The sequence below is a fragment of the Lissotriton helveticus genome, chromosome 1_2 (genome assembly GCF_964261635.1).
Source record: "Lissotriton helveticus chromosome 1_2, aLisHel1.1, whole genome shotgun sequence".
NCBI lineage: Eukaryota > Metazoa > Chordata > Amphibia > Caudata > Salamandridae > Lissotriton > Lissotriton helveticus.
In genome coordinates, this window is record NC_136058.1 from 155,156,805 (window position 1) to 155,184,416 (window position 27,612).

The 27,612-nt window shown below is 46.0% G+C and overlaps 1 protein-coding gene across 2 annotated transcripts in view; it reads left to right on the forward strand.

Moving 5' to 3' along the window:
- Positions 1-406: 406 nt before the first annotated feature.
- Positions 407-27,612, forward strand: part of GLIS1 (GLIS family zinc finger 1) — a 1,570,389-nt gene continuing 1,543,183 nt past the window's right edge. For both annotated transcript variants that reach the window (XM_078673453.1, XM_078673455.1), the window contains exon 1: positions 407-706. In XM_078673453.1, coding sequence (XP_078529579.1) covers positions 700-706 — 7 coding nt within the window. In that variant the 5' untranslated portion in view covers positions 407-699. The remainder of the gene's footprint in view (positions 707-27,612) is intronic.

The window sequence follows — 27,612 nt, forward strand, 5'->3', positions numbered from 1 at the left end:
ACACAGACAGACGCGTGCCTGTCTTTAGCACACAATGCATTAACACTCCTGGAAGCGTGCAGAGGCGGGGGCTGCAAGAGGGGAAGGTGGCGCGCGCCGGTTCAAACGCACCTCCAATCCCAGAGCCCGGGAACCTGCGGCGGAAATGCCCAAGTGCCCTGGAACGTGCATACTGCGCACCCCTCGAGGCGGCCGCCCGTCACTCCTGCACGCGCACACCGGACACATGCATGAAGCGTGTCTGCGTGCGGGGCGGGGAGGAGCGTGCTGAGTCTGAGGGGCTTCGGCGTGACGGCTTTGAGTGGCTTCACGCAGGACACCCTCTGCTCGCCCTCGAGAGCATCTGTGGCATGAAGTGAAAAGAAGGGAGCCGGGGAGAGGCGCAGAGCGCGGGGAGAGGCGCACAGAGGCGCACAGTGGCGCACCGAGGCGCAGCGCCCTGAAGAGCGCAGGACAGCGCCTCCTCCACGGGAGTCTAGCTGCAGCCTCCAGCCCCAGGCAGCTGAGCCTCAGACACCGAGGGCTGCCCGGGACTGAGGACCAGGGAAGCGGCGTGGAGGTGGAGGAGACGGACGGAGCTCTCCCCTGCAGCCCACCCTGTCCCCGGCGCTCCTGAGGCTGCCGCCGCAGCACAGGGCGCGGGAGCCACGGCGTCTGCCCGCCCGGTACCGAGGGGCACCCCCGCTGCAGGAGGCCGGCATGAAGGGTGAGTTCTCAGAATAAACCTCTCCGGCCCACGTGCAAACTGACAGCCTTTGCTGCCTCAACTTTGTACTGACTCTCTTAAGCCGCGTTTCACTTTTTGTAATTATTTCAATATTGCCTTCGTTTTGTGTTTGTTTTTCAACTGCCGGATCTCACATTTTACCTTCTTACCTCAGATTCGTGTTCTTGCCTTTCTTTGGATACATTGGGGATATTTTTGTAATTACCTGAACACGTTGTGTTTCGGTTCTGCATTGAGCACATCCACATTTTTTAAACCTTCACATTTCTCGTTTTAGTTACCAAAATACTTTAGCACAGACGCTGCATCCAATGTTCTTTAAACTTTCTGTTTCTTTCCACCCGCACACTTTTTTCCTGAACTTTATATAAAATGTGTGTGCTTTATAGCTATATGTACAATGACACCTTTTTTGTTTTATGTATACTGTTCGTCTATTTACATTCTTAATGCTTTTTACACTTGGCGTGTGTGCGCAACTGCACATAAGGTAAGAAACTGTATTTACATTTTGTGTTTTGTCTCCAGACACATGTTGTCACCAGCTTACACTTTGTGTTAGTCCACGTTATTTACAAATTATGTTTTCTCCGTGCGTAAATAGACACTTTTATATGTAGTGCGTTTTGTGGTTATGTATTTTTGTACGTCACGTGTCTTGCACAGCGCCGAAATGCCGCCTTTCGCAGGCTTCAGGGCGCGTTGACAGTCAGAGCGCATGTGGGACCGAGACACCTGTGCGCGCGTCGCCGGTTCCATGTGCACTCGCTGGACGGGGGAACCCAGTGATTTGCAGCCAGAGTCAGACAGGTCCGAGGCTACCTTCCCGTGCACACCGATATTTTGACTCTTTAGCGCGCGTTTGTTTTCCTATTTATTCACGTGTAAGCGGCCACACTTTGCATTGCTTCGCATGGCTTCTGCTGCCTTTCAGTCGCTCATTCAACCTCCATTCATCCCGCGTTCTTTATTCTGCCTTCTCCGACGCGCCAGTTGCGCCCTGCTTAACATTCCCTTTCGATATGCTGCTCTGTTACTTCCCTTGAATTTTTGATTTTACATGTAATTATTTGTGTGTGCCACATGGTGGTAAATTTGAATGTACCTGGTCCTTGCTCAGTCCAGGGCCAGGCCTGGTTTCATTCTCTATTTCTTGTTGTGATTGGAGACTCGAGAAGGACACATTTTTGGGTGACATTTTGGAACGGTAGATATAGCAATTTACTCCTCCATTTCTTTGCTCGGTCATTCACTTGTCCCTTGATTTGTCTGTCCATCACTTTCCTCCCGCCCATCCTTATAATTATTGCCAAATCCACGCGAGTCTATCCAAGCCCGAGCCGCCCCACTCACCCCATCTGTCCATCCGAGGCTGTTTGTCTTCCACAGTACACTAAGCTCTGACCAGCTTTTGGCGCTGTGCACCCGTGCGGTCAAATGGTCACCTATAGACACGGTTATAAAGATTGCGGAAAGGCCGCACAATAAGGCACTTTGGTCTTTTCTGAACCAAAAGTGGAGTTGTCCGTAATGCCATGGACGTCCAGAGCCCCCGTTGGCTCTTTCTGAAGGCTTCTTGTCCACCAATGGACGCACTTCGAGCCATCCCCACTGACAGTGGAACTGCACGGGCTCCCACTGAAGAAAGCCACAACTTTTCGTCATCTGACAAGGTTCTTACCGGCTCACAGAGGGAGATAGGATGTCTGTGTGTCATTAGACACAGGCGTGTTATCTTCATGTGGACTATTGTGCTACACAATAAACCACACTGAAATGTCAGCCAATCAATTACCTCTTGTGAAAACTTTCATTTAGGAGCACAGCTGCTCCAGGTGGTGTTTTACATGTATATATAGACTTGCTGGCACTCACTGTCCACACACAGTACCTGTTTGCTCCTGAGTAGGGCCTCCACTATGCCACTTAATGCATTGCAGCAGTACTGAGAAGTAGAGGCACTCTCACAGTGAAGGTATTGCAGTAGTGACGAGAAGTGCAGGTACTCTCTCATTAAATGTATTGCAGCTGTGCCGAGAAGTGCATGTACTCTCCCATTAAATGCATTGCATGCAGTGCCGAGAAGTGCATGTACTCTCCCATTAAATGCATTGACACAGTGCAGAGAAGTGCAGGTACTCTCTCACTAAATGTATTGCAGCAGTGCCAAGAAGTGCAGGTACTCTCATTAAATGTATTGCAGCAGTGCCGAGAAGTGCAGGTACTCTCCCATTAAATGTATTGCAGCAGTGCTGAGAAGTGCATGTACTCTCCCATTAAATGCATTGACACAGTGCAGAGAAGTGCAGGTACTCTCTCACTAAATGTATTGCAGCAGTGCCGAGAAGTGCGGGTACTCTCATTAAATGTATTGCAGCAGTGCCGAGAAGTGCAGGCACTCTCCCATTAAATGTATTGCAGCAGTGCTGAGAAGTGCAGGTACTCTCCCAATAAATGCATTGACACAGTGTAGAGAAGTGCAGGTACTCTCTCACTAAATGTATTGCAGCAGTGCCGAGAAGTGCAGGTACTCTCATTAAATGTATTGCAGCAGTGCCGAGAAGTGCAGGTACTCTCCCATTAAATACAATGCAACAGTGCAGAGAAGTGCAGGTACTCTTCGTTTCAAATTAAAGAAGTGCAGGTACTCAGTACCAGGCAGTATCTGCCCATTTAAAGCACTGCGCCCAGAATGCACGCCACCTCAGGGTAATGCCACGTTCCACTGACTGCTACTTTTGATCCGGGCATCGTGTTGTTGTGTACAGTGAGTGGCTGCGGTAGGGATGCACAGGCTTTAGGTGATTTATTCTGTGGACAGCTGGTTTTGGGAGTTTTCACTCTGCTTGGCAGTCCTCGAATGATATTCTGCCCTTCAGTCTAGATTGACCCGTGCCGAGCCACGGCCGGCAGTGGGAGTACCTGCAGGGCAGTGACGTGGGGAGAGGGAGGGGCAGGGTGAGGGGTAGTAATTTATGTATTACGGAGCTTCCCAGGTAATTAAACATTTAAATAAATAAAACGAATTTCGTTGAGTGCACTGCATCCACAAATGCGATGCAGTGCGCACAACGAAATTCGTTTTATTTATTGAAATGTTTACTTACCTGTAAAACTCTGTAATCCATACATTAGTACCCCCCACCCAGCCCCTCCCCCTCCCCACGTCAGCGCCCTGCAGGTACTCCCACCGCCGGCCGTGGCTGCCCGTGCCTACCTGGGACCCCAGTCACCGCAACTAATTGGCTCTCCAGGCTTCTGTTTTTTCTTTATTAAGGTGGAGGTCCCAGTGGTGGTATCGCTCCGTGTACATCCTCTCCACATAGGGAGCAGTCCACCCTACAGCATTCCGTGTTCTCTATGCCAGAAGACTCCTGTGTTCTTCATTCGTTACTGACTGATTGATAGACTCAATGAGAGAAGGGATCTTCAAAGCAGGGGTTGTGAGTATTGCTTTTTTAGAAACAGGGTTCCAGAGCATTAGGTGCTGATAGTTCCATAATCACCAGAAGAGCCACCACCATGGAAGTAGGGATTCTGAATATTGCTTTGTAGAAAGAGGGTTCCAATTACGAGTGCACTTGGGGCAGAATCATCACATTACAGTTCTCAGGGCCCGATTCACAGAACTAACTTAAGACAAAATCATAAACTTACTACCGTTTTGGTATTCACAGAAGGCACTTACTCATTTTGGTATTCACAGAAGGCACTTACTCATTTCGGTATTCACAGAAGTTAGGAGTCCTAACTTTAGGACTCCTAAATGCCTTCTGTGAATACCGAAAGTCTTAAAGTTAGGATTTTTCTCAGTTTAGTAGTAGTAAAGTTAGGACTCCTAACTTTAGGACTCCTAAATGCCTTCTGTGAATACCAAAAGTCCTAAAATTAGGATTTTTCTCAATTTAGTAGTAGTAAAGTTAGGACTCCTAACTTTAGGACTCCTAAATGCCTTCTGTGAATACCGAAAGTCTTAAAATTAGGATTTTTCTCAGTTTAGTAGCAGTAAAGTTGAGAAAAATCCTAATTTTAAGACTTTCGGTATTCACAGAAGGTATTTAGGAGTCCAAAAGTTAGGAGTCCTAACTTTGCTACTAATAAATTGAGAAAAATCGTAATTTTAAGACTTTCGGTATTCACAGAAGGCATTTAGGAGTCCTAAAGTTAGGAGTCCTAAATTTACTACTACTAAATTGAGAAAAATCCTAACTTTAAGACTTTCGGTATTCACAGAACACATTTAGGAGTCCTAAAGTTAGGGCTACTAACTTCTGTGAATACCGAAATGAGTAAGTGCCTTCTGTGAATACCAAAATGAGTAAGTGCCTTCTGTGAATAGCAAAATGGTAGTAAGTTTAGGATTTTGTCTTAAGTTAGTTCTGTGAATCGGGCCCTCAGTGAGGAGATTCCTCCCCGAGTGTGCCCTTGAGTGAGTAAGTACCTTCGTGAATCAGGCCCTTGGTGAGCAGCTGCTGATTCAATTTAGTGCCAGAAGATCTGGGAAACCTGGAAGCAGAGGGTGTGAGTACTACATCTGTAGAACTGGGGTTCTTGACTCCCACCTAGCGAGCAGCGGATAGGCCAATACACACCGCAAGAGCTGGCTGACATTTGACAGGATTTTAAAGCTTGGCGCCATGCACTGAGTCACATCTGCGGAGGAAGTCAGGAGAAGGGGGTCCTCAGTTTCTTTTTGCAGGCCATGATGATTGCCTCGGAGCCAGCCTCAGGAAAAATTGCATGTAATTGGCAGGACCCCTGAACTGCCAAGCAGCAACCCCATTCATGCATCTGGATCAGATGCGCAGTAGGTTTTAGTGATTGGAGAAAGAGGAGGCTCCCTTGATATATGGATTTAGTTTGTCAATGAATTATGTAGTCATTTGTAGACCGATGCATTTGTGTGTAGGATGCAGGTGTTAACAGCCAATGACAATCATGCTGAGCCTGTGGCAGGTCACAGGGGGCAGGTAAGTCCCCGGTTAGTAGTCTAATCAAGAGGATGCCTGGTGCATTCTTGGCGTCATGGAACAGGATATTTCAGTGGGCATGGACTGTGTGTACTGCTGCTGTTGAGCAGGATCTCACCATTTCTCAGAATCAAGGAATAGTACATTTTTTGATGTTCCCCAAAACCAGCTGAGTGAGTTTGTCTAGGAGGCAATTTGATTTGCATCTCATTTAGCTGGGTGTGTAAGGGTTAAGCAAAACCCAAGACCATCAGCTTGCTGCACGCGTGAGCATGGCTTCCACTGCTCGCGCATTTGTAGAACAGAAAGGCCCGATCTCTGGTTAGAATTAAACTCTAGTATGGTGTGTGGCAGCGCTGTTCAGCATGGCCTGCCATTGTCTCTAGATTGTTTGTGGCTTCTGCACTGAAGAGTTGTCTCAAGGCCACTCACGTATCATCTAGTGTGGTGGTTGCTTTTGCACTGGAGACTCTTCCCAAAACCGTCCACCTCATCTTTAGCTTGGTGGTTGCTTTTATTATTATTATTATTAAGCGTTCTTATATAGCGCTCGATTACCCGTAGACATCTCGGCGCTTGCCTTGGGAACCCGTCCTGGTTTTTCCCTGTGAGATACCCATACTGGGCATCCCCGAGGTGAAAGCCAGGCATCCCGCCGCGGGGGGGCCGTAGTGGAGATTATGCAAGCTAATGCCCAGAGCTGCAGAGTGTGAACCTGTGACTCGAGTAGGCACCGAAACGAGAATTATCGAGTCCGTGGATATTTGGGCTCAAGACCCTGCCGCATCGGGAATTGAACCCTAGTCCCGGGTCTGACCTCTGCTTCAGGGTCTGCCGCCTCTACCCAGTGAGCCACACTTTGCACCGGAGAGTTGGCCCGAAGCCTTCCAGATGTTTTCTGGCTTACTGCTGATGCACAGGAGAGCCACTTCACTACCTTCCAGATGATTTAGAAGGTGGTGGTTGCTCCTGCTCTGCACTGGAGAGTCAACAAGGCCTTTCAGTTGATCTCTAGTTGGAAGTTTTGTCTGCACTGGAGTGCCGTACAAAGGCCTACCACATGGTGTCTTAGGTGGTGGTTGCTTTTGTACCCGAGAAACATCGCAAGGCCTGAAAGGTGATCTCAAACCTGCTGGTTGCTTCTGAACAGATAGACAGCACAAGTCCTACCCTACAGACCTCTAGTCCGGCGCACCCCTTTAAACTAGAAAAATGATCTCTTACACCTAATGGTCTCCAGTGATGCCCTGCCCAACCACAGGTGGAAGGTCACTGCTGCCTTATTTTACACAGGTATGAATTTCTGATCGTTTCTAGGACGTTGGCATTTCAAATTAGGAACAATTTTGTAGAGTATGCAAACAGCCTCCTACACCTCCTCACATAGAGACTGACATCTTTTTTTTCAATTTTAGAAGTGCCTCGAAGAATTGTGGTTTTGCGAGGCGCTGGCCTGAAATGACAGTAGTTTATCACATACCTGTTGCTATTCATTTTTATGTCCATTTAAATTCAAAGAGGTTAATTGGCCATGAAAATGCTTGACCAGCTTAAAACTTTCGATTAAATGAATTCAGTGATATGAATGCTTTGGAAAATCATGGTGCAAAACATATCTTTTTTTAATTAATATTTTATTTGAAAGATGAGCAAATGTGGACTGTAATTTTCGAACGTGATTTTGTGCAGCTATTGGACATCAGCCCTGCCTCTCTGGAGGGTTCATGCATTCGGAAGTGCAAGGCGTGTGTCTGCACTAGAATGGAATAACAGCTCTGGCTACTCCATTCTCATTGGACCGCTTCAGCTGCACGTGATGACACAAAAAGGACCGTCCAAGTCTACATAAAAAGAACACCTGTTACTATCAGTGAGGGGCCAATTTTCGTTACAGTATTTTTTTTATTCTGTTACCCTTCAAAAGAGCCATACTGTAACCCTTTGTTGGGCACTTCCAAAAGAACCAAAGCTTTGCACGTCTGCTTTTGACTCTCGTTGCTCTGTTGTCAGCTTTCTTAGTCTTTTAGGTCATGGGTGGTTTAGTTTGATTGTGTGTATGTTGTGCTTGCGTAGAGCTAGCATGCCATCAAGATGGCCGCCAGAATAAAGTGTGAAGGACTGGGGGATGCAAGGGAACTTTATTCATCAGAGGGTGGGGGCTTAAGACTGACATCAATTGTTCTTCTTGAGTAGAGCAGAGAGGGACAGAGTTTTGTGCCTGCAAGGACAAGTACCTTTAACCTTTCCAGGCCTTGTGTACTGTGGGAGGATATCAAGGAGTCTGGAACCTCATAGGATGGTGGAAGTATCATTGGTTAGGGTTATGGGTCAGGATGAAAAGGTGAACCCCCATGCATCCTGCTTTGAGTAGAATTGCTTTGGCTCCTGGGAGGCACCGAAGGGAACTCGTGTCTGGGAAGGTAATGCTCACATGAAGGCTTTTTATTCAGGGTGCACACTGATGAGATGTGAACTCCCTGAAGATGCAGAACTGAGGAAGACTCAACTCAAGGGTTTTCCTGTATTTCAGAGTATGTCTGTATGATGGCTGGGATGTGGTAGGGCAAAGCCTGCGCACGAAAGCTTCCACTTTGAACCCCCTGCCTGCCTACACCAAAGACACTGAAGAAAACATACAGGAAAGAGCTGTGGAGCCTGCTGCAATAACACCACTTCTCTTCTGAGAGTTACTGCTATGTACTGACCCCATCTCTCTTCTTCAGGTCTCTCAGATTCCCCTACAGCCCTACTCTCACCGCCACCTGCCAACCACCTCCCCTAACCCCCTACCCTCACCACCACCTGCCAACCACCTCCCATACCCCCCTACATTCACCACCACCTGCCAACATCTCCCCTACCCCTCTACCCTCACCACCACCTGCCAACTACCTCACCTACACCCCTACCTTCACCGCCACCTGCCAACAACCTCCCCTACCCCCTACAGTCACCTCCTCCTGCCAACCACCTCCCTCCCCTCCACCCTCACCACCACCTGCCAACCACCTCCCCTACCCGCACCTGCCAATCACCTCCTCTACCCCCTACTTCACCACCACCTGCCAACCACCTCCCCTACTCCCCTACCCACCGCCTGCCAACCACCTCCCCTTACCCCCCTACCTTCACCACCACCTGCCAACCACCTCCCCATCTCCCCTACCCTCACCACTGACTGCCAACCACCTCCCCTTACCCCCCTACCTTCACCACCACCTGCCAACCACCTCCCCTACCCTCACCCGCACCTGCCAACCACCTACCCTACCCCTCTACCCTCACCACCACCTGCCAACCACCTCACCTACACCCCTACCTTTACCGCCACCTGCCAACCACCTCCCCTACATTCACCTCCACCTGCCAACCACCTCCCCTCCCCTCTACCCTCACCACCACCTGCCAACCACCACCCCTACCCTCACCTGCACCTGCCAACCACCTCCCCTACCCCCCTATCTTCACCACCACCTGCCAACCACCTCCCCTACTCCCCTACTCTCACCACCGCCTGCCAACCACCGCCCCTTACCCCCTACCTTCACCACCACCTGCTAACCACCTCCCCTACCCTCACCCGCACCTGCCAACCACCTCCCCTACCCCCCTACCTGCCAACCACCTCCCCATCTCCCCTACCCTTACCACCACCTGCCAACCACCTTGGAGTTAGTGTGTTCTGAAGTGAACACACACAGGTTGTACTCAGGTCACCAGACAGAAAAAAAACAGACTCACAAAACAGGAGATTTGTTGTGCATGGGAAAACCAATATTCGGCACTGGGCACTGTTACACTCCTCCCCAAAACAGTTATAATTTATGTATATCTATGGTTTAACTTTTACTACAGACATGTCATCGAACCCCAGGTTACAACAGAATTCCTTTTTCCTAGGTCTTGTTGGATATTCCTGTTAGAAGCAACAGAAAGCATTTCTCGTGTGTTTTTCTTTGATTTTGAAAAAACATCCAGCTTTTATTGGCGTGGACCTTCGAGCCACCGACCCTTGCACTTTACTACTTTCGGGGTATATTGTGCCCCTGGGCACACTTTTCTTAGAGAGGTCTGCACGTCCCATCAGCCAAAGCAAGCGCTGGTTTTCACTTTTATATAGAGACAAATTCACTTAAAGCAAAAAGCAAATGTTTGTGACTTAAGGTTTGATAGAGAATTTCCAACGAGACCTTCTTTTAAAGGGTTAATAAACCACAGCTGACTTCTCTGACCATAAAAGGTAAAAGTGTCAAACAGTACTCGCAAATTGCACCAAACAGAAAAATAAAAAAAATAGAAAATGTCTAAGGGGGCCTTGGGGGACACAAGCGACAGGCGAAAATTAGCTAGCAAATTCAAAAACTTCAAATTGCGCCGCAGTATCAATTATTGACCTCCTTACAGTAGTTTCCAAGCAGGCTTCGTCGTTTCTCTGCATAAAGAAGGTGCAGCCTGTTAAACACGTCTGTCTGTTGCACTCTATAAATCAGGTGTTTTACACTCTGGCTTTAAATGGCGGCACTGTTGTAAGTGTGAGCTACAGCTCTCCAAAGGGTTATTATCGACATGCCACTGAGGTGAGGCCCCTTGTAATGTTTCACTGCCTGCTTCGCTGCGCACGCTACGTCGCCACACAGTCTAGGAGGAGTTTAGTGCTCCCCAAAGTTCCTGATGCTGTCTTCCAATTGCCTCCATGACTGCGAGACACATGTAATACAAACCGTTGAATTGTCAGAAGAGTTTGATAAAAGCAGCCGGTGAAATAATAGACATCAATATATGTTAAAAAACAGAGGTGTGTAGTTTGATTGAAAATAAAGCACCGACAATCTAAAACATCAAGGGCCAGCTGTACAAAAAATAGTAACTGCCATTTCCTCTATTCTTACCGAATCGCAATTAGGAAATCACAATTCCTATCGTTTTAAAGATTTAGGGCCATATGTATCATTGAAATTCGCATTCGCAAAGGCCGAAATTCGCAGAATTTCGGCCTTTGCGAATGCGAATTCGCAAAATGATATGTATGAAGGAAATCCCGATGCAAAATAAGGAATTGCAAAATTTGCGATTCCTTATTTTGCGATTGCATTTAAGGAATCGCAAATTTTGCGATTCCTTAAATGCAATGTAAGAAGGCAAAAAAATTTGCTAAATGGCCTTAAGGAATCGCAAATTACCACTAACTTCTAGTTGGTGGTAAGGTGCGAATTCCTTGAAAAATGCACATTTTTGCATTTTTCAAAGTGCCATGTGACGTACATACATGCCCTTAGGGTATATATGTGCACCACATGTGCACCTATGCTTATTTCAGGGGTGCAACAGGGTGTCCTTTGGACACCCCTGCACCCTTGAAATTATTCTCAATTTGCGATTAGCAAATTGCGAATCGCAAATTGAGAGAAAATTCCCATTCCTTCCTATGGGCCTCCTGGCCCACAGAAATGAATGGGAAAGTATTCCTTAATTGCGAATTCGTAATTTGCGAATTCGCAATTAAGGAATATACCGCTATATGTATCAACAAACCATTTTGCATTTCCTAAATAGCGAATTTTAAGGAATCGCTATTTAGGAAATGCAAAACGGTATGTATGTACAAAATCGCTTTCCAATAGCGATTCCTTAGCATTCCTAATTTGAGATTAGCAAATTGTCATTCGCAAATTACCCCTTCATTTCCATGGGCCAAGAGGCCCATAGGAATGAAAGTGCAATTTGCGATTAGCAATTTGCTGATCGCAAATTAGGGATTTTTCCAAGGGTGCAGGGGTGTCTCAAGAACACCCTGCTGCACCCCTGAAAAAGACATTTGGGGGCATATGGCGCACATACATGCCCTAAGGGCATGTATGGGCGTCATGTGGCACCTTTGTTTTTTTTCAAAAAAGCTTTTTGATAAGAATTCGCAAATTACCACCAACTAGAAGTTGGTGGTAATTTGCTAATCCTTAATGGCATTTTTTCCATAATATTTGTTTGATACATTGCATTTAAGGAATTGCAAAATTTGCAATTCCTTAAGTGCAATCGCAAAATAAGGATTAGCAAATTTTGCTAATCCTTATTTTGCATCAAACTTGTTTGATACATTCCATTTGTCTATTTAGCATTCGCAAAGGCCGAAATTCGCAGAATTTCGGCCTTTGCGAATGCTAAATAGCTTGATACATATAGCGGTTATTTCTTAAAAATCGCTATTACAGAATCGCAAAATGGTTCCTTAATACATATGGCCCTTATTCCTACAATAGGGATTGCTAGTGGGGTCGCAAACCAACCTACCTCATGAATATTAAGGAGGTAGTTCACAAATTGTTGCAGCAGGAATCACTGCTATCACAGGGATGGTGGCCGATGGGGTCAGGAAAACGAGATGCATTTAGAGTTACAGAAAATTAAACCTTTAAGTTTCATTTTTTCTGATTAGGCAGTGGCCCTGCTCTTAAAAAATATTTTTTTCACATTCTGAAAGGGCAAGGGGTCCATAGGACTCCTTGCAATTTGCATATGGTTGCCATTACTTACCTTTGAGTAATTGGTGAAAAATTGCCACCGTAATTCAAATTGGTGTGTATGTAGTAATGTTTTGCAACGAGTATTTGGAAGGGGCGCCCTAAACATGTCCCTTCCAAATACCAAATTGGATTTGAGTCACAAACACAAATTGTGATGCAGTCACAAGTTACCAAATCGCAATTTGGTGTTTGTACATTTAAAAAGCATTTTAAATTTAATGAATCGGGCTGTTTACAGTCTCAAAAATGTTTTGTGCATCTGGCCTCAGAACCATAACATCTGTATGTTTTTGAGAGAGAAGATGATATATCGATGGACAGGAATTTAACCACCATTTTTTTACTTTACCTTTTGTTTTACACAGCGAAATATTGGCCCATTACTGCATGCCTTGCTCCCTTCCCCTTTCTCTCAGGGTGCTGTCCTATATGTCGTCTCAGTCACAGTGTTTCTAGCACTATCACTCTTCACCTTGATGGGTAAAATACACGGTTTTGCTTAGATGCACATATTTTTGTACACATTAGGAATGTGAATATGCATTAGGTATTTTTATTTAGATGTATTTGGATTTCACTGCTACTTTTTTCTCACAGCCCTGTGTTTGACAGTACATCTTCAGTAACGGGGAGTCCTGCCTCCAGTGACCTAATGCAAAATGCTTCCCCACTCTCCACTCAGAATGTGACGAGGGCTCCCGAGTCTCCCATATCTAACCGATATTCATTGACCATGGGACCCCTGGAGAGTTGGGGGGCCCCTGCACTGCACGGGCTGCATGGCCCCACCTGCCTCGGGTGTTCCGGCTCTTCGAATGCTTGGGAGGGAGAAACAAAACAGGCTCAAACTGTTCTCAAACTTTACACTCCCCTCTTCTTTCTTTTCCTGACCTTACATCGCTTAGGCTGAAGACATTTATCGGGCAAGAAAAGTTAAAGGAAATGGCTGTATGAAAAGCGCTTTTAAATTAAAGTAAAATAAAAGTTATTTAAAAGTTTTCTCGCAGTGACTTGAAAACGCCGCAGTCCAAATTAAAGTTGAATATGCATCGAATTGTTATTTAATTAACTCTTGCCATCTTTCCTTTCCTGGGGTGTGGAAAGAAGAGGCGCTTTCTGCCGTTTTTTTTGCCAGAACCTTTGAAATAGGTACATTACTTAATCTGTATTTTTTGACGGCGCATGAGAGGCAGTATAAACATTTCACCACATTTTGCTTTCCAGGCCCTTCAGCAAGAATGACGTCATAGTCCCACGCTCAAGGTGTGCAGACTTTTTTTTTACACTAAAGTTTTAAGTGGCAGATCAAATGATGCATAAGGGTATGGTCGCCCAACAAGGGTGTTTGGGGTTGAGCCTACCCGTTCATCACAGATGTATTGGGATCCAGTCCCTCCTTTGAGGCAAGATTTGAAAAGGTGGCATTTTGGCTCACACTTGTACCGTTACCAAAGATCCTGCCTTTGTAAAATTGGTATATTTTAATATTTATTTTATACATAAATGAGTTCCATATCTAGATGTAAATGTCAAAGTATTTGAGGTACACTCAGTAGTACACTGGAAGGTCTGATGAGATTGGTACAACCAATGAGAAGGCTAAGAATATAGGGGCATATTTACGAGTTCTGGCGCATCTCTGCAAATCAGCAGGGAATGCGCCAGAACAAATGCGTCACACAAAACTACCCTTGCGTCACGGCGGATGCGCCGCATTTACAATGCGGCGCGCCGTGGCGCAAGGGTAGGCAGATGCGTGACGCATCTCGTGACGTAAGGGTGGCGCATCGCAGGAGTCGCTTGCGACGCGACTCCAGCAATGCTCGGGTGTGCCCTATACTTAACGTGCTGCGTCAGTCCTTACGCCTGCTTCAAGCAGGCATAAGGTATTGACGTAGCAGTGTCGCACAAGTGCCTGCGTGAAATCTTGCAGATTTCACGCAGGCACTTTTGCGAGGCGCACCTACCCCGGAACGCCCACCCTGCGCCGGAACGCCCACATGTGGCACAGGGCTTTACAATGTGACGCATCTGCCTAGATGCGTCACGTTGTAAATGGGTCGCAGGGATGCGCCACGTTTACGCGGATGTTGCATCACGCAACGGCGGCGTAAACGTGGCGCAAGTGCCTTGTAAATATGCCTCATAGGCTTTAAGGGATCTAAAGAGCATTTGTCAAGATGGCCACCTTTTCAGGCTGAACCATAGCTGCCCGGCTTATATCCTCTCTACGTTGGTCAATAGGACAGTCAATCATCACGTGTGGTCACTGAGCTGTGAGGCTCTCCCTCCAGGGGGACAGATCCTCTTTGATCCTATTGTTGCAGCCCTTATGCAGGGCGTCTGGGGTGGGGCTATCCTCTTCTCTTTTCTTAAGAAGCAGTGGTGGTTGGCCGTAACTGTGCCACATCTGAGAGCATGTAGGGTTTTTGGGATGCATTTAAAGGAAGAGAAGGGAACAGTATGGTGCCCTGTGGGTGCATCTCTACTTAGGGCCAGATTACGAGTCTGGCGGTCCTTGTAATGCCAGACTCGTGGTAGTGGATCCAACCACCTCCGCACCGACTGTCCGACCACGACTCGAGCAGTCGGACCGCACTAGGACTGCAGGCTCTGCCAGGGAACCGCCGTTCCCTGGTGTAGGAGTGGCGGTCAAAGCCGCAATATACTTGGCGGGACCGCCACGGTCCCACCAAGCATATCACAAGTTTCCTCTCGGCCAGGCTTTTTACGGCAGTTTCACTGGCATGAAAAGCCTGGTGGAGAGGAAACAAAGGGGGCCCTGAAGGGCGCCCCTGTGCTTTAGACATATGTGGATGCACACAGGGGGGCATAACATGTGTCCCTGTGTGCATGCACATAGGTTCCTGCACGTCATGGACTTATGAGTCCATGCTGTACAGGAACCTTGTGAGGCATTCCCATTGCAGTGTCTTTTTTAAAGGCCCGCCACCTTTTAAAGGGCACCGCAGTGGGAATAGCCATGCCGGCCACCTGCCAGACCCCTGGAAAGTAATAATATGGCGGAGCAGTGTCACGGTGGTTTGCACCGCCACGCCACTGATCTGCTGTAAGGTCGTAATTGGGTCCTTAGAGTTCAGGTCTCAGGATACCTTGGTCTCACTTCATGGTCTGAATATCTAGGCTGTGAATCTCCCGAGTTTTAAACATTTATAAATTACTAGATTATCTGGTGTTGCATTTTTTTGCTCTTAGATTAGACATGCAGCATGTGTAGAATGTCTAAAACAGTTATGTCTATAATAACGGGCCAGAACGTCGTAGTGAACAGACCTGCATAAAAAGCACCATGCATATTATTCCATCATGCAAAACGTCTAATCATTTAAGCAAGGATATGATCCTGACCTAAAGCATCTAGTTGCAAACCATGACTAAATGTGCAATATCTTCATAGGTGCTCTGGTATCAATGCATGTCCCTGAGGCCAGCCGCGGCCACTGTAGGTAAGAGTGTTGGGGCCGAGTGAGGGGGATTTCGAGAGACGACCACAAGGGAAAATAAAATCATTCATTTTCCCTCGTGGTCGCCTCTCAAAATTCCCCCTCACCTGGCCCAACCGCCCCACCGCTTTTACCTGCAGCGGTCGCGGCTGCCTGAGGTACCTCTTCAACCTCATGCCTAAAGGTAGATGAGAGATACACTATGTGGTGCAGTGTCTAAGGGTTCATTGAAACAGGGAATGAAAATGTAATCTGAAAATAACCCAAGCGCTATGGGTAGAATGCCAACGATTGGGGGAAACTCTCACACATGTTATTAGGAGAATCAGTACATCTGACTATTTAGGTAACCTAAGATTAGAAAGAAGATGCCTAGTCAAACAGCAGCCGGGGCCATTGACATATGAAGACCCTAACAATCATAGCGGAGCATATAGGTAAAGATAAAAAAGAGCCTCAGCAATTTCTGAGACATGGTATATTCCTCTGCATGGATATGAGGGAACACAATAGGCGCTGGCTAAGGGCCTGGAAGCCTATGGGCCACCAGTGAGAAGAGAGCTGGCATTGTCTTTGCTCAATATTTTTTAACTTGCACCATATACACTTGTTAAAGAATACAGGCCTTTCCTAACCTGACCAAACTGGTATGAATGAATTAATGAATGAGGGGTTTTTAGAGCGCTTGGTTACTCCATTTGGAGTGTCCCTGCGCTAGGCTTCAGAGTCCACCATGTTTTTGCATAGAAGCAAGACATTTCTTTTTGTTTTAAAAAAACACGTTTTGAGTTTTTTCCAGTCCAGAAGGTGGTGTCAGAGCATTCTGATCTCAGTTTAAAAGGAAGGGAATTCCACAGTTTTGCTGTCAAATAGCCGAATTAGCGACCACCCAGCCTTGATTGTTTTATCTTTGGGATCACCGTCAATGCTGCCCCTGCGGACCTCAAGCATCTATTTGAATCAGGGAAGAGAGGTAATGAGGACCTCTCTGATGCAGAATTTTATTCCCAAAGCAAAGGGCTTTAAAAGAGACTCTTTCCCTTATAGGTTGCTAGTGGACTTTAGAGAAGGCATCGTCCATGGGGAAGTGTTTAGGGATATTTTGCAACAAGCGAGCGGCCGCATTCTGGACCTGCTGGAGTTTTTGCAGTCTGTCCTGTGCTGCCCTAAGATATAGGTCATTGCAATAATCCAGACTGGAGACTATAAGGGCGTGAACTACCATCTTCTTTGCCAAGCTAGGAAGGAGCCCTAAGATTTTGCATAGTGTTTTTAGAGTGCCAAAGCAAGTTCCACACAGTGCCTTTACCTGGCTATCACAGGACAAGGTATGGTCAAAGACAAAGCATAGATTTTTTACTTTAGGCTTAGGCATAGGTGCCGGATCGAGATTGTCTGGCCACCGCGCCGAGGACCAGATCGATGGTTGTTTCCCCCACTCAGGACTTTCGTCTTAACCACATTAAGTTTCGGCAGCTGGTGTCCACTCAAGCGACTAAGTCTAACAGACATTCTCTGAAACTCTCCTCAATAGTGTCCCCGTCCTGCGCCAGAGTGATGATTAGGTGGGATATCAGGTAAAAGTGGCCGTGGCATTAAATCCCCGTGTACATGGCATGAAGGGAGTCTAGCCCATGTTTTTTCTGTTCTTGTTGTTTTTCTGTTCTTGGTGTTTTTGCTGTCTTCTTGAACACATATTCAAAAACTATTGAAGCAGCTATGAAAGGGGCACAGAGAGACCGAATTGGGTACGCCTGCGAAGCAGTGGACTGATTCATTTCCATTATTATTTTAGTGGAATAGTCACACTCATGGTTCTTTTCCATTTTTCTGGCTTCCTTCCCTCTTTTCTTCCCTCTTGGTGTTTTACAGAGATTTTCGATGGATTAATTGCCTTGAAAATAGACACTGTGGCGTTTTTTGAATAGGTAAGCAGAGGCATTAGATGAGTAGTGTCATACAATTTTCTTTTCTTTATTTTCACTGTTCTTGGTCCTGAGGAGAATCCCAAGAGTAAAGGGATACGAAACGCGTAGTTTGTGAGATTGAATGAAAGTTTGTGAATGCAAGTGTATTCATCACCAGTCCCTGTTCTCATATTTATTCTTAATTTATGATTGTGTATTACACAACGTCGTGTGTTTTTTTCTAAAGAGTGAATTATTTGACTGAAATAGTTGTGCAATTAAATAAAAGCTACTAATGAGCTTTCAGATGAATTGTCCTGTGGTCTATGCATCTATGGTTAAAATGATTTGAATAATGGATCAGTACTGGCATTTTTTCTTGTTGTTTAGTCCTAAAATCTACGACATTGCAATAACCCAGACTGGAGACTGAAAGGGCCTGAACTACTGTCTTCCTTGCCAAGCTAGGAAGGAGCCCTAAGATTTTGCATAGTGTTTTTAGAGTGCCAAAGTAAGTTCCACACAGTGCCTTTACCTGGCTATCACAGGACAAGGTATGGTCAAAGACAAAGCATAGATGTTTTACTTAAGGCTTAGGCATAGGTGCAGGACCGAGATTGTCTGGCCACCACACCGAGGACCAGAACGATGATTGTTCCCCCACACTCAGAACTTTCGTCTTATCCGCATTTGGGGGTCGATTAGGATGGCGGACGGACCTGTGTCCGTCCGCCACCCCAGAGTAGGAGGGACCGTCCGCAGGGGCAGCGGCGGTCCCTCCTGTGCAATTAGGATGTGACCGCCACCCAAGGTTAAAAATGAAAGCAGTGCATTTGCATGCACAAAGCGGCAGGCACCTCGAGGTGCCTGCCGCTTCGTGCACGCAAATGCAGGGGGGTACCATAGGTACCCCCCATGTGCCTCCCCCACCCACCCTTCACCCCTGGGGGCCCGCAACGGGCCCCCAAACAAAAGTCCGTATGCCTTTTCACGGCGGAAATGCCGCCGTGGAAAGGCATAGAAATGCTGACATCCTAATATGCCTGGCGGTGTCTGATAGACACCGCCAGACATGTTAGAGCTTTTCCGCCGCGGTCGGAAAGCGACCGCGGCGGAAAAGCTGCGGACGGTCTTCCTGACCCCCCAGCCATCCTAATCTGGCGGGGGGTCTGTGAAGGCTCCGCAGCGTTTTTCCCGCATCCTCCGGGCCGGCGGACTCTTCCGCCGGCCCGGAGGATGCGGAAAAACCGCTATCCTAATGAGGGCCTAAGTTTCAGGCAGCTGGTGTCCACTCAACCGACTAAGTCTAATAGACATTCTCTGAAATTCTCCTCAGTAGTGTCCTCGTCCTGCGCCAGAGTGATGATTAGCTGAGTGTCGTCCGCGTACGACACGATCTGCACGCCATGATGCTCAATCAAGTCAGCTAGTGGGCGCATATAGAGATGACTATGGCAGCTCGGTGTCGGGGGTAATCACTGCAGCCCTATACCTCTGAGGTTCTACCACTACAGCAAGGGATCCCCAAAGGTATAGCAGAAGCTGAAATAGATAATCACTAACAGCTCTCTTTGTAGTAGTGTATGTGAGCAGTTAGGCTTATCAGGAGGGTGTGTTAAGCATTTATTGTATTCACTCAATCAAAGACTGATTGCACACACCCAATCCAGACCACTTAGTTCAGTACAAAAAAAGGTATACTTATGTTTTAGTTCTAGAACCAAGCAGGACTTGGCACAGGTAGGTAAAAGGTACTTTCAATTGTAAAACTTTAGACGGAAATGCAATTTGGAATGGATTTGCAATTGTTACAGGTTTGTATTTGCTTTAAAACAGTTTAAATTACATAGAAATTACTTTTTCTTTATTTTTGGATTACATTGACTACTTGGGGTGATTTGCCTAGATATCACACCGTAGATCCTACAATTTAAAGGCAAGTAAGACTTCTTCAGGTTTAACATACAGTTACTTCTCTTCCATACAAAAACAGTTCAACACTTAGAACATTTTTAGGAACAAAAAACATAACATTGGTTCCTTTGGGGAAAAGAAGGTTATCGGTTTGCAGGTAAGTAAACGACCTACAAGAATTAGAGCCAAGGTTCCCCAAGGTTCAGTTGGGCACTCAAATTGCACCAAAGTGGCACTAGGGCAGCCGGATGCAAAGTGAAGGGGCCCAATGTTAGCCAATGGGGCTAAGGAGGCCTTGGGTCAGGGGCTGCTTACTGGCAGGCCACTCGGTTGTGGGAGCAAAGCTGCTGGGGGGTTGGATAAGCACTGCAGGGGCCAAAAATCAGCACAGAGCTGCATCACCAGCGGCACGGAGGTTGCCGAATGCAGAGTGCCAAGAACAAGTTGGGAGCCCTGTGGTTTGCAATGGAGATCTCTGGTTTGAAGAAGAGGCTGCAGGCTCAGGCAGGGAGATTTCCTGGAAGCGACCACTGGCTGGAGAGGGAAGTTGGGTTTTAGGAAGATGCTTGGACAATGTTGGTTGGACCACCCAAGGCTGTGAGGCGTCGGGTACAGGGGTGTCATTTGGCGTTGGGTGTTCTTACTAGCTCTGGTTGCGGTCAGGGTGACCCGTCAGTTAGAGGCTGCAGGCGTTGGCTTGAAGCTTGAGGTAGGTCTGGAATCACCAGATCCCAGGCCAGGATCGCTGGGGAGACCTCCTTGTGGAGTTGGGCCACTCAGGCCGTGGGCGTCGGGTGCAGAGTGGTGCAGAACCACTGAGCCGCCTGGCTCCGGGTTCTGTGTTTGGAGTCTTTGTTTTGCGCAAATCTGGTCTTGCAGATGAGTGCAGGACAGGTTCTCTGGGTTTGGGGGGCTGCTGGACACCCGGGTGTTTCTGCTGTAGTCAGGTCAGAGTCAGTACAGGCCGGTAAGGCTGGGGCCAAAGCAGTTGGTGTCCTCTTCTTCCTGGGTCAGCACGGCTCATTGGTCCTTCTTCTTTCTTCCTCAACTCTGAGGAGGCAAGGTTCATTGTCGCCCCTAAATACTAAACTTAGGGGCGTTACAGGGGTGTGTAGGTCACGGCCAATGGGTTCCTTTCTTGGGTTGAGAACACTCCCTATAATGGCCACCCTCCATTGTGAGAGGGTCATGAGCCTTTCCCTAATTTCCTGGGTCCCCTCATCTTCAAGATGGATTGGAACTGAGATGTGTGCTTCCCCTCGTCTCGCCCACCTGATGGGTGTGGTTGGCAAAGGTGGGCACACCTCTCCTCCTAACTCAATTATCCTGTCGATTTTCCTACCCAAAGTCGGGGTCAGAACTGGTGAGAGCCAGTTGCTGGGGACAGCAAAAGGCAGGGACAGCTGAAAAGGGCTGCAGGCCTTTGAAGGTTCCTCTTCATGGACCCAGTCCATCCTGAGGGAGGAAGCATGACACCTCTGCCCAGGATGGGCTTTGTCTCTGGACCCAGAGAGTGGAGGCTCTCTACCTAGGAGCCCGTTCGCGAATCATACCAGGGCTGATAGTTTTTCATGGGGCATCTCTAAGATTCCCTCTGTGTGTATTTTACATTAAATCCCACACTGACATCAGTGTGGGTTTAATGTGCTGAAAAGTTTGCTACCAAACTTCCCAGTTTTCAGTGATGCCACGATGGAGCTGTGGAGTTTGTAATGACCAACTCCCAGACCATATACTCTTTATGGCTTTACTGCACTTACAATATCTAAGAATGGACTTAGTCGCTGTAGGGGTGTTGTGCTCATGCAACTGTACCCTCACCTGTGGTCTAGTGCACCCTGCAACAGAGGTGGCATACCTAGGCCACAAGCCATGGTTTGCAAGCATGGCAGGCACACAGGGATGTGTGCCGTATCGACTCTTCACTTCTCTCTGCACCAGAACACACAGCCTGCAATGGCAGTTTGTGGGTGTTAAAGTGCAGGGCCTCTAAGAGAGGCACAACAGGTAGTGCAGCCTTTAGAGCCCTTCCCTGACCACAGTGCCCTTGGTACCCATGGTACCTTTTTACAAGCAGCTTACCTGTGGCCAGAGATGTGCCACTTGTGGGTACAAAGTTACAGCTTTTGGAATGAACACAGGCCCTGGGAACCTGATTGGCAGGGAACCACGGCACACCAAGTCACAGTGCATCTAGTATCAGGCAAAAAGTGGGTGGTAAAAATGCAAAAAGGGACACTTTCCTACACAAGCGACCAGTCTTAGTGATTCCAAGGCCAGCAGTATCGCTGATTTTGTACTAAATTTAGGTTGAAATCCTGACTGTGTTTCATGTAGTAAGCCATTTGTCTCAATATACCTAATCAGTTTTTGGTTGACAAGTTTTTTCTGATATTTAAGCACAAAAAGAGAGTAGAGAGATAGGTCTAAAATTCTCTGGCTTTGATGAATGCAGAGTGGGCTTCTTTAAAAGTGGAACCACGGCCACATGTTTCAATTGTGAGGGAACTTGGCCGGTGGTAAAAGACAGGTTCAGCGATTGGCACAGTGGCGGAAGAATTGGTGCCATTCCTCGCTCTAGAATGATAGGTGAGGCGGGGTCGAGAGGGGAGCCTGATTTTACTTTGGTAGCCAGGACACAGGTCTCTTCAGTAGATAGGTTTGAAATATTCAAAAAGGCCTCTTAGCATGTAGGGGGACAGTGGCCATAAGGTTGGAACCCGGTGGTCGTTGGCTTTGCCTTGAAAAGCTGTGTAGATTTTCTCAATCTTTTCAGAAGAGAATTGGGCAATTTGATTGCACTTTCCTACTGATGGGATAACTCCTGGGGGTACCCGTTCTAGAGAAGCACGAGATCAAACTATCCGAAAGATTTCCCTAGGGGAGGTTTTTGCCATATCAATCTTATGAGTAAAGAATCGCATACAAGTGTGCCTGATTGCTTTATGGTATTTGTTCTGCACTTTCAGAAAGTTACTTCTGTCTGATGGGTTGTAATTTTTATGCCGTAGGTGTTCCAAGTGCTTGCACTCTTTTGTCAATCAAAGGAGATCTACAGAAAACAATTCCACGGATGGTTTCATGCGAGTGGTGTTACAAGGGTTTTTACATGCTATACTATCTGGCGTCAGCTTAATCCATTCTTCTACTTGACTATTGGCTGCCTGGGGCAATTAGGCACAGAAGGAGGGCTTGGCCTTATTGCAATGGGGGTGCCGAAGGAGGATGGGAGAAACTCAATATGTTCAATCTTGTGTTGTGTTATCCGGTCAGGAAAGCTGCTTACCTTAACCCCTTCCATGCTGCCGCGATTCTCCTCCTGTGCTGGACATTCCAAGCGCGGGTGTGGTCATGACGGCCCCCAGCCGTCATCAGCACACGAGCACTGTAGTGCATGACGGCTGGGGGCCGTCATCAGCATGCAAGGGGTTAATGTCCAAATGGCTTAATGTCCCCATCATTTGAGCTCATACGAGGCAGTGAACAAGGTTGACTGTTTCACTCACCTTGCTTGCACTTGTGTTTGAGTCCTTGACCTGGCTATTGCTAAAAAAATCTGTAGACAAGGGATTGTATTTTACTTTAACAAGGTTGATATAAAACAAATTTACTATATTGTAAAGTAAATATATATATTTCTTATTCTTAAGTCCCCTAATGCTTGCAGTGGAAGGTAAGTATAAGTGTAGTTAAGAACAATAATATACTTACCTTTCCAGTGTAATTGTAGGTTAATGTAATAGATGCAATATTATTACCAGGCATTATATTACATCCACCCACTACACGGCAATATGCTGCATTGTTTTCTGGTAAATTAACCATTTCTCTATGTGGAAATGATATTTTAAAAGGTTAAAATCCTACTAACATTCTCAACCGTCCATGACGGCCATAAATTTGGAGCATATGCTGAATTTACTAGTAGCTGAATAGAAAATGACGACGGCAGGCAGTAACTAGTATTCTCTGTCTCCAATAGAAAGTTCATTGAAAGTGTGAAGTTCAAACACAGAGCAGGCGAGGATAGTGGGCATTTAATGTTGTTGTTATGACACTGGGGGTAGAGGAAAAAATTGCCCAGTTTTCCACAGGCTGAAGACATTAACAGCTTCTAATTTTCCTTCCCCTACTAATGCATATTAGAATTTGAGTCAGGTCCATAACTGCATGGTTATTCTCCAGTGGTCCACTTGTAGTGGTGTTAAGTCAGGGGCGACTCAAGAAGGTTGGACGACTGAAGTTACGGTGAGTGACAGTTGCAGCAGCGAAGTGTTGGTGGACCCTGTACATGACTCTGTGCTGGAGTAATAAAGTATGTTCTACTCCTACCTCATTTGGTTCCTGAATTTCCTGTTAGTGGTGACCAGCTTTTCACAAACCGGTTCCGACCACCAGCTTTTCACCCTAACTGCCTGCATTCCTCGTATTTTGCTGATGTGCTCATCGGTTGCTTTCCTGGGGCTTGCTAGTGAAGCACAGCCTTCCCAGAAATGTTGCAGATCATCGAGCCCTGGATCCAGAGATGCTGCTGAGCCGAAATTGAGGCGAGAAATTGTAGTTACAAGCTTTGCCAAAGTTTCCAATTTGTGGGCGATTTTTGTTTTGGCATCGGACATGCGTGGCTGCCATTTTGGATTTACTTCATATCCTTGTGGTAAGAGGTCACTATTGTCGCCAATTTGGATTGGGAATTTAATTCCTTATTGGAGACTTCTGTTTTACTTTTCTTTTCTCACGTCAAGTTCCAGTATTCATTCAACTTTTACGGCAATTTTTCTTTCATATTTCATATATTTGTTACTAGTCAACCACACGTTTTTAAAACATGAATGGCATTAGGGCCCTCCGCTACTCTTGACAATGCCTGGTATGCCTTCATTGGATTGGTTTTGATGAAAGGAATCTTTGGAGGTGTATTTGGATGCCATTCATGGTAATATGTTCACAACAAAATGTTATTAATACATAACTTAGGGTCTAAGGAGTCCTAAAGTTAGGAGTCCTAACTTCTGTGAATACCGAAATGAGTAAGTGCCTTCTGTGAATACCACAATGGTAGTAAGTTTAGGATTTTATCTAAAGTTAGTTCTGTGAATCAGGCCCCAAGTGAGTGGGCACATTTCCTGCTGTATTTATAGAATGTCTTGGAAGTTGAAAGGGATTCCAACACAAAATCATGTTAAGAATGGTGCCATAACTATAGTTCACATGATACGAAGGGTACCATTATCTTTGAGGGGAAATTTGTGCAGAGAGTTGGAGAGACTGTGCAAACTGGATGTCAGAGAGCGTTTCAAGGGTCTGAATGATTTGCCCTTGTCATTTTAGCACACAAAAACGAACGTACATTGCACCTCTGTGTGGATTTGCATGACCTCAGTCAGTTTTTTTGGATTCATACAGAGCTCCTTCCAAATATTTCAGAAATGTTGAGTATCCTAGAAACTGCCTCAGTATTCACCACTTTGGACATTTCAGCTGTTTACCACCTGGTGGTATTGCACGAAAAATCCTCACCTCCTTCGTTACACCCAAGAAAGATTTTTGTTTCAAATGAGTGCCATTCGCTTATAGCGTTTGCTTCCTTAATGTTCCAAAGACTGCTGAAAGAGATGCTCAAGAATTATAATAGAGTTCGGTATTTCCAAGATAACTTACTTGTCTTTGCAAATAGTATGGAACAGCACAATTCTAGGTTAATGAGGGTATTGCAGATTTTACAAGATAGGGATTTGACTCTCCAATGCAGTAAGTGTAAATCTGAAGAAGCAGGTGTAAACTACTTGGGGCATCACAAATCCAGATATGGTGTAAGGAGCAGAATGAATCCGTTGAAGGCCATTGAGGAAGCACCTGCTCATACTAACAAACATCCTTCTTGTGGTTGGCCGGATTTTATTTTGAAATTCGTTTCCAATCCATTAAGAAATGTACTTAAGAAAGGAATGTTGTATGAATGGAAGGAGGAGTGTTAAAGGCCTTTTACATGGTTAGGAAGGATATAGTTTATGCAGAACCATTAAAACCCTATGAGATTAAGGATGTTAATATTATTGTTACTAATGCCCGCAATTGTGGCTTTGGAGCTATTCTGATGCAAAGATGGAATAATAACAGAGACGATGTTGCATTTGCATCAGGAGCACTCTGTGGAGTCAAGCACACATATTCTACCAAAGAGAAGGAGGTGTTGACATTATGGTGGGGAACACATTACTTCTGCATGTATGATTGGCGACTGTCCTTTGTCCTCTGCACCGATTTATTCAGCATTTATAGTGTGGGAAAAGCCACACCCATGATTGCCAACTGGCAATACAGATTACAAGAATATAGCTATAAGATTATAAGATTGAGTGTGTGCCAGGAAAAAGAAATGTGCTGCCATATTTTTTGTCCAGGGTTCAGATAAATTGATATATGAAGATGATGAGAAAGTTTGATTGAACAATCGATTGAAGTTGGGGAGAGGAGTTGCCTTACGGCTAGGGCGGTCGACCTCGAATCTGGGGAACTGGGCTCGAGTATCGGCAATGACGCTGAACATCCTGTGATTCTGGGCAAATAACTTCATATCTCCGTGCCTAACAAAAATGAATGTGTCCTCATGTAATGTAACTGGTGCTATGTAAAGCACTCTGATAACCGATTCGGGTCAAGTTCGCGCTATATAAAACTCTGTAAAAAAAAAAAAGTTGCGCTCAATGGAGCGCTGACAGAAAACGAGTAGAGAGACAATTTGGACTTAGATGAGGTCCTCAAAAAAATCATATAAGGAGTCATGCAAGGGTGGCTCGGTTCCTAGAAGTTAGACCAAGAGGCTATGCACAAGTGGCTCTGGAACGTACATGGGATAAGGGTCTGCTAAGTTCACTTGGACTACTGGTGATGTCAGCTACCATGACAAAGAGTCTCAGAATTATCTCATGAGGCCACATAGGTATTCAGGTGATTGAAAGTAGGGTGCATGAGACTTTGATGATTTTGTGTTTCCAAAGTGATAGAATGGCTCATGAGAGACTGTGGGCCATTAATAATAAGTGATACATCCCAAGTGACTAAAACTTCACCAGTCATTCTCGTGGATACACCTACTTCACCATGGTCATAATTGACCCTAGATGTCTAAAGACCCTTAAAGGTTTTGGGTGAGGTTTCCAAATATGCCATCATATTGACAGATTATATGATGAAGTTGCCTGAAGTCAGTTTCATGAATAGAATAAACTGTACATATGTGATCAAATATTCATGAGATTGGGTTATCCAAGTGAAATAGTAACTGATAAGGAGAAGAGGACATTCTTAGATACTACATTCATGGTATCAAACGCCATAGAATGTCCCAGTACTATCACAGGAGCAATGGATTTGCTGAGCCTTTCAACCATACATTGTAAGATCAAGTACAGTTGATGTCAGCTAATAAATTGAATTGGAGACCTGTAGTGGACTATGTTATGGGCATACAGAACGACCATAGCCTGTCAACAGTGGTGTTGCATTTTGTACTATTGAGAGGAGGTGTACCTGGTTCCAAACTCAACTGGGAATTTAGAGAGTGAAATACTCTTGACCCTTTTCAGTTTTCTGGTGTGGCTTTTGTGAGGAAAAAGGTGCAAAGTGAGCATGAGGCTTCACCTAAAACAGCAGATCTACAGAACATGGAGAAGGGATATTGGATTGGAATCAATAAACCGGGTTATGTTGCAAAGGGTGATCTACGTTTACTCCTCCTGTACGAGCTGAGCATGTACTGCAGAATGTGGCGCATACCAAGGATGTCAGGGTCTGGAACAAAGACAAAATTGCACATATACCCCATGAGAAACTTGGTTATGTGTGTGCTTTTTTTTGGGTAGGAGGAACACAGGAAAGAGAACAGGTTGCATGACACCCGAGAACAGTATGACAGACAGGTGTCAGTGCTTCACAAAGACTATATTATAGGATAGGAAAGAAGAATTCCTGTGCTAATCTCTCGTTAGCTTCACAATAGTTGGTTGTCTGTCTGGTAATCGATCAGCTCGGCAATTACGGCACAGGATATTATGTTAATTCTGTCACTCTTTGTATTTTTATTCCTAGTACTACTTCTTTCTTAAT